Here is a 7,917-nt window from a genome sequence, read left to right as displayed (position 1 = left end):
TATAATAAATGTTCATTTTAGATAAATAAATCTATTGTCAAATATATGTGATTGGACCATTAGCACTGGCATATCGGACTATTTTTAAAAAAAACTATTCAAATATGGCCTAAAATAGCTTAAAAAGAAAAAGAAAAGCCATATCACTTTGTACCCTGTGCTCTCAGCCGAACGGAAGTGCAGAAATAAAAGCAAAATGATAAGAAACCAACATTAAATATTCATTCTTTTGAAAACAGAAAATAGAAGAAAAAAATTCTGACAGCACTTACCTAATATAGGTATTTTTCCCTCTGTCAACCATTTAGCTATTCAACAGAATATGAAATAAATGGGTCTGATCTGGCTCAAAGTGCTTTGATATTAATAAATTCATCTTAATTGATTTCCAGGCACAGCCTGACAAATACTCCTGACTTAATATGATATAAAATCACACAATAAACACTTAGTTTCAAGAGAATTCTACTGACAGATGACCACGTTTAGAGACGTACTAAAGGTTCTGCCGTCTCATTGGTCAGATGGTTGGCTTCATGTATCATCCAGGCTTGTGCTTGCTGGCTTTGCCCGGGTCAGAGGTCAGACTGTCATAACCACAGTGACTGGAGATGACATCATCATAAACCGGCATCAAAACTGTAGTATATCAATGGTTATGTAGCATTTCGTCAATTTAAAAAAGCACGTCTTGCTGCATGTTGGAAATTTCAGGTTTGCTGAAACAGGCATTGAGCGTCGTCCAGTTTCAGTGCTGAAGGCAAGGCTTTATGATGCTACATCCTGTTGTGGTGGTCTGTGGTTGTGCTTTCTCTCTCTCTCTCTCTCTCTCTTAAGATCCAGAGGAAGGCTGGAGAGGATTTCACATTTGTCGGAGAAGCAGGAGAGTGCGAGAGAGAAGCAAACCCAGCAAATGAATGCTAGGTCTTCACCTGTGAATGTTCAGGATTGTCCTCCAAAGGTTTATCTCCATCACGAGACTTCTTTCTTTTTTTGTTGCCTGGAGAGTAGAAAGTGAAATGTAAAATGCCTAGTTTTGAACTGACATGAAAATCTTAAATGAAAAGCTGGCAGTCGATGGACAATTTTGCGTTTTTCGTTTACAGGCGACAACATTGTCGAAGTGATTCCCGTTCAACACAGATCCGCAAAAACTATGAAAAATACTCTATTATGTATTCCAGGCCAGTAGTTGGCGATGCCACTTTGTATTTTTTTAACGCGCCTATAGACTGAGCCCATAATACGTATGCGCATGACATCACGGTTTTCACGGAAAATTTGCATTTTTGTAGTTTACACTGAGATGACAACGGTATCGTTTTCAAAAACTTGCACTTTGAAGCTCGTTATAAAAAGTTTGCGCTTTCAGGCCCCCAAAACGCTGTTGTTGTGTAAATTAACGGCCAAAACACATAAAAAGTTTTCCGTTTTTAGTTGAAAATTGTGTTGTGTAAACGGTCTTTAATAACCAGGAGAGTGAGGTTTGATTTATTGATAGTTTGATAAAGTCATGTTTGAAATAAAACAAAAATTAACATTAAATATTATGTATTTAATTAATAAAGTTATCATATTTTATTATTATATATAGTTTTTGACCTGGATATCTTAAATTGAAAGTTGTCAGTTGTTAAATAATTTTGTAATTTTGGTCATATATGACTTATTGATTGTGACAGTGATTTAGCAAATAGGACATGATCCTGATAGGGTGGAGCTCTATTCAAAATTGAATTAGGAATGCCTTCGATTTGAAATAAATTTGAACTGAGGAAGCAAACAGGATGCAGAATTTGAATTTGAATGTAACAAAATATAGACATATACAGTATATATGCCCCCTTCGTAAATATGAGCATGCATATTTACCTATGCATTATTTATCCTTTTTATCTTTCATTTAATTAAAGTCTAACCTTTCAATGAAGTGAAACAATTTTGAAATAAATGTTTTTCTCCAATGCATATTGGCCAAAATTATTAGCACCCCTAGAAATTCCTAATAGTCAAATATCTCTGAAGTTCCCATTAATATTTACATTTTTTAGCACACCAGGGTGACTAGGAACATGAAATTATCCTGCCATGACTTCCTGTTTCACAGGAGTATAAATATGAGGAAATAAATATGAAGAAAAAATCCTTCTCGCTCATCCAAAAACAAACTCCAGCATATTCAGTTGTCAGACATGACTGGAACATCAAACGGGACCAGATTTTATGGACAGTTGAAACTTTTTTACATGGTATCATGGACAGCAAATACCAACAGATAAAAAATCAAAACCTTACGGCCTCTGCTAGAAATCTTATAATGGGCCATGTTTGGATCTTCCATCAGGACAACGATCCAAAACAAACATCAAAATCAACACAAAAATGTGTCACTGAGCACCAAATGAAGCTTCTGCCATGAAGCTTCAGGTCCAGTTCCCTGACCTGAGCCCTATGGAAAACTGAAGAGGAGAGTGTATCAACATGGAGATGGGAATCTGAAGGATTTGGAGAGATTTTGTACGGAGGAATGATCTCTGATGCTCTTCAAGCTCATCAGGCATTAACAGAAGACTCAGAGCTGTTAAATTGGCAAATGAATGCTGCAAAATGTATTGAGTAAAACGGGGACAATAAATGTGACCAATGTGTATTGCAAAAAATGTAATGTAAATCATAATGAGATTTACCGCCATTTTCAGTTGTTTTACTTCAATGAAAGGTTCGATTTTTGTAAATTGTGATGGATGATTAAGGGAATTTGGCCTCATTATACTACTGTGAAACAAGAAGTCATGGCTGGACAATTTCATCTTCTTAGTCACCCTGGAGTGCTAAAAATTGTATGGGAATATACTTCAGAGATATTTTACTCAAAAGAATTTCTAGGGGTGCTAATAGTGGCAATGTGTTTTAGAGAAAAACATTTATTTCAAAATGTGATTTCCCTCCCCAATTTCAATTGTTTTACTGAAATGAAAGGTTAGATTTTTGAATGAAATATCAAAAGGATAAATGCATATTTATTTTCACAGCTTTCTTTGCTCATATTTACCAAGGGGGGCAATAATTCTGACCAATATATATATTTTTTTCTTCAATATATTAAAAAAGTAGAGAATGGCACCAGCAAAATCAAGGTTATACGTTTGATTCCCAAGGACATTTAAATAAAATGTAAGTTGATTTGGATAAAAGTGCCTGCCAAATCCATAAATGTAAGTAGGAAACATCACTGAAATTGATGATGAAAGTGGTAACACTTTACAATAAGGTTCATTAGCTAACATTAGTTAACATGAACTAAGAATGAACTGCATGTATACAGCATTTATTAATCTTTGTTGATGTTAATTTCAACATTTACTAATACTTTCTTAAAATCTTGTTACTAATGCACTATGAACTAACAATGAACAGCTGTATTTTTATTAACTAACGTTAACAAAGATTAACAAATATAGAAACTATGGGTGTAACGGTTCACAAAATTCACGGTTCGGTTCGATATGATACACTTGTGTCACGGTTCGGTTCGGTACGTTTTTGATACAGCAAAAAGAAAGAAATGCCAGAGAAATTTCCTTGATTTAATTTTTTTTATTCTTTTTTTTTTATTTATTAAAACTAACATCATAAAGTATGATATTTTTTTTACTTTGAGCAATTCTAGAGCTATAATTGACTCTTCTTAGGAGCATATAAAACAAAACAGCTCCTTGGAAAAAATTAAATGTAATATTGTAGTAGTTATAAACAAAAGTTTATTTTAGTTCAGATTAACATTTGAGGGCAGCAATTGTATTCATAATGTCAAAATAAAACCGACGTAATGTTACTTAAAGGCATTATGCCTAGTACTATTCCTGCCAAACTTCCATGGTTGCAGTTAGTGTTACTACAGTAAATCCATGGTGAATGTTGCTGATCTTTGGACACTGGATAGTTCATTCATGGCACAATGTTTCTTCCTGGTTTCCACGCGCTGTTTGATCCGTTAATAACGGAGAAATGTGAATGTTTCTCGCTAGATCTCGCAGCGATGTTATTACTTCTGTGGCGAATTCAAATGCTTTCTTTACTGGATCTCTTATTAGCGCTGTGTAGTAACAGTGTCGCATGATCACGATCGGCTCGCGCTGCTTTGGTCCAAACTGATAAACGGTCCTTCAACTACACGATCGGCTCGCGCTGCTTTGGTCCAAACTGATAAACGGTCCTTCAACTAGGTACACAATAACGAGCAGTTTCATTCCGCTTGCATTACGTTTGCCATATGATGTTGGGCAATGTTGTGGTCGCGCCGGCGTCTCTTACATTATGAGCGCGCTTGCCACGCGCAACGCGCCTACATTTGAAATTACGAAATTTTGGTCAGCAGGAAAAATGGTCCAACGAACCGTTCGGTTTGAAAATGCGTACCGAAAACCGAACCGAAAGCCTCGTACCGAACGGTTCAATACGAATACGCGTATCGTTACACCCCTAATAGTAACAAATGGATTTCTCATGGTTAGCCTAGTTCATGTTAGTTAAGACATTAACTATGTTAACTAATGAACCTTATTGTTAAGTCTTACCATGGAGTTTTGCTGAAGCACCAGCCTCCCACACAATATTTTTTTTAACAGCAGGGATGATTCTTGTTAAAAAAAAAAAAAAAAAAATTCCAGGAGCAACAAAGGCTTCTGGCCCAGAAACATGCCCTACTTGCACAAATAACACTGTTCTGAGTGACTTGTCTTTTTTATTAATCAGATATGTGGGCTGCAGTTTGTCTGGCTAGTTGCTAGGAAACAGATGGAGTTTGAAAATGCAGAGTAAAAGCAGGTGTGTGTGTGAGTGTGAGTGTGTGTGTTCAGCTGTAAACTCAGGTGTCGTGTCATTACGGGGCGGATTCCCAAATATAGAAACATTTTGCAGCAGAGTACAGGGACGGTTGTGTGTTTGATTCAGTCAAGTGATTGGCAGCTGATACACACTCAGTTTCCGGAGCAGTTTTTTCCCCAGGTTCTCATCTGAGCCGCCCAGAGAGTAAGAGCTGATGAGCTGGGATGTGGACAGGTCCGTCTCCATGGGTACGGCCGAAGCATCTGAAATAGATCGGACACACTATGACAGCAGGCCGTGATCGCATGACAAACTGAGCTGGCGAGTGAATGATTCAGCGACTGTTCTCTGATTCATTGATTCCTGATTCAGTAATTCCTGTTAACCTCCAGTCATAACAAGCAGAGCAGAAATGGACAGTTCTATAGCCTGATGTCAACATTCCTCTGCAGGTCATATAAACAGAGACTAGAGCGTATGCATTTCCTCTCCCTGCAGTCTGTCAAACGTCCCTCTCGCTGTCAAACAGCGACTCCAATGTTTGAAAGTTTGGGTGCATTTACTCAGAGAGCAGACCACCACCCTTCTTAAAAGGACATTTCACCCAAAAATGAATATTGTGTCATTATTTACAAACCCAGACTCAAGTCATTTTCTAACCTGTATACGGTTGAACAGGTTTTCCCAAATCACGGAAGTGACCTCGCCGTCCGGGTTAGCGGTAGCATGAGCCATCAGGCAAGTGTTATTTAAATAATCCTGATGTGCTTACAAACTTTCCAATGCCTCGTTTTATGAGTACCTATTTGTACTACTGTATAAGTTTGGTACCATTCTGGGCATTATTAGTGGGGTAATTTACGAGATACAGCCTTGGATCCATTAGCGCCTGCACTAAGCCTTTCGGATTATATCTCTAAATAAGCTCTAACTTTAATAATGTTCAATCGAGGGAAAAAAGCTTCTTCGTGGGGGGGTGTTTGGCTCGAGGTCATGGTGCAAAGGACCCTAGGTTGATTTTACTCCGAACCATCCCTTTAAATAAATAAATAATGATATTTTGGGTGAACTATTCATTTAGAATTTGAAAATTAGGTAACACTTTATTTTACAGTGTCCTTGTTACATATGTTACATGTACTTACCATAGTAATAACAGTAAATTATGCATAATTAATTACATGCAACTAACCCTCAACCAAATCCTAATCCTACCCTACCCTAGTTGCTTAATATTACTCAGTACTTAAATATGTAATTACACTGTAACAATGACACCTTAAAATAAAGTGTAACCGAAAATTATTTATGAAATAATGACAATGATTTATGTTCACCTGACCAGCAGTTTGTTCCAAATGCAATGTTTGATTTCATTTTCTAGTAGATTTTATATTATATTTTTGGACTTAATGAGGTAATCACTGTATACTGGTGCATAATAATATTGTCATGGTTTTGTTTCAGAACTCATCCTTCTATTCACCCACCAGTTCCTTCTTTTCTCTCCACTCGATTCTCTCTAATATATGGGATGTCATCCATGCGGAGGAACACAGAGTCACTGGGGCTCTTCTGTCCATCTGACTTACTCCCTACAGGGGGAGACAGAGAGACACAGTCAGCTGATCACACAGGAAATAAACAAGACATCAGTTTGTAGTACTATGTACTATAAGTGTATGAGTAAAAAAAAAAAAGTATGAACAATCAAAGCTTTGAAGATTTTAAGAACTGCCTTTTCACATGAAAATGAAATGGTTTGGCAAACGATGTTCTGTCCTGTGTTGACTGGAATAGCATGGGTTACTATTTCTGCAACATATGCAATGTTATGCAGCTAGCTAATATGCAATTCTGAGTTGAGTCACATTTCCTACTGAAACAGGACATTTCAAATAGTTTGCTGATTATGATGTATGATTACTGTTGTATAATTCGACTGGTGGCATGTGGTATCTATAATTCTGACTGAGGAGATATTTTCATTATAGAAAGCATTTATTGGACAATTTTTTGATCCAGAGAAAGACTGTCCATTTTAAATGCACATAGGCCCATATCTGTATATTTTATCTAGTTTGTTTTGACAGTTTTTATGAATACACGACCTCGGACAACCTCAAGCCTTCAAAATTGGACGAAAAGCCAAACAGTTCTGATTTCATTAGGATTTTAAGTAAAACTCTACAATGAATTCCGGCTGTGATGGTGGAACAACGTTGTGAAGTTTGCTATCAGTCCTACATGCACAGTACATTAAATATTTACAGTAGCCTTTGATATAAATGCAAACATTGATGTGATCTTGTTTAACAGTGTAATTTGATTACCCTGCATTTGATCCTGTGAACACTTTAAGACAGATTTAATTTATTAGTGGAAACTGAACTCTGTTTTGACATTATAAGTGATTTCTAGCTTAAGAATCGGAGTTAAAATTTGTCACACAAAGTCTGATTGGTTTTACTGCTGAGAGGATTAGAGTTCGGCCTCGGCCATCTGTCTTGTTTTGCGCTTGGAAGCTGTAAGAAACGTCTTAATTCTATTACATGTATCATCATCAACATGCATTATCTGCGTCCTAAGTTTCCACAAAGATTAAAGTACCCCTATTATGCTTTTTCGAATATTAATATGTGTAATATAGCTGTTTGTGAAAGTCTACTTTGCCTCGCCCTCAAACACTGTAGTTGTAGCTGAGACTGGAAGAGTTTGGTTCGTGTTGTTGACATATAGAGAAGACTGCATGCTCTTCAAAAGGATGAGGACTCGTGCTGGAATTGATACGGAAAAACCAACAGCATCTTTCCTGTTCGTATCACTGTGGATCAAGTGCTGAGGAAGATCCGGAGCTGAAATTTAGGTATGGTAATAGGCGTTTTGTTTCCCTCATGCGTTGTAAGCAGTAGACCAATCACAACAGACTGGGCTGTCTGACCAATCAGAGCAGAGTAAGCTCGCAAAAAGGAGGGGTTTAGAGAGACTGAATCTTCAAACAAACCGTTTCAGACTCTTTGAGAAATTAGGTGATGTGCAATGTATATTATGAGAAAATGTAAGTGTTTTTTGACCTTGGATGCATATTGT

General features: G+C 36.9%; 1 protein-coding gene across 1 annotated transcript in view; it reads right to left on the bottom strand.

Moving 5' to 3' along the window:
• Positions 1–250: 250 nt before the first annotated feature.
• The window catches only part of cnnm1 (cyclin and CBS domain divalent metal cation transport mediator 1), a 33,256-nt gene continuing 25,589 nt past the window's right edge, over positions 251–7,917 (bottom strand). The window contains exons 8-10 of the mRNA XM_079855601.1: positions 6,318–6,422; positions 4,980–5,090; positions 251–1,000 (exon numbers count right to left, since the gene is read on the bottom strand). Of these exons, the coding sequence (XP_079711727.1) occupies positions 921–1,000; positions 4,980–5,090; positions 6,318–6,422 (296 nt within the window). The 3' untranslated portion in view covers positions 251–920. The remainder of the gene's footprint in view (positions 1,001–4,979; positions 5,091–6,317; positions 6,423–7,917) is intronic.

Source organism: Squalius cephalus (assembly GCF_949319135.1).
Source record: "Squalius cephalus genome assembly, chromosome: 21".
Lineage (NCBI taxonomy): Eukaryota > Metazoa > Chordata > Actinopteri > Cypriniformes > Leuciscidae > Squalius > Squalius cephalus.
Note: the sequence above shows the minus strand (reverse complement) of the source record. Positions and strands in the feature narration are given on the sequence as shown.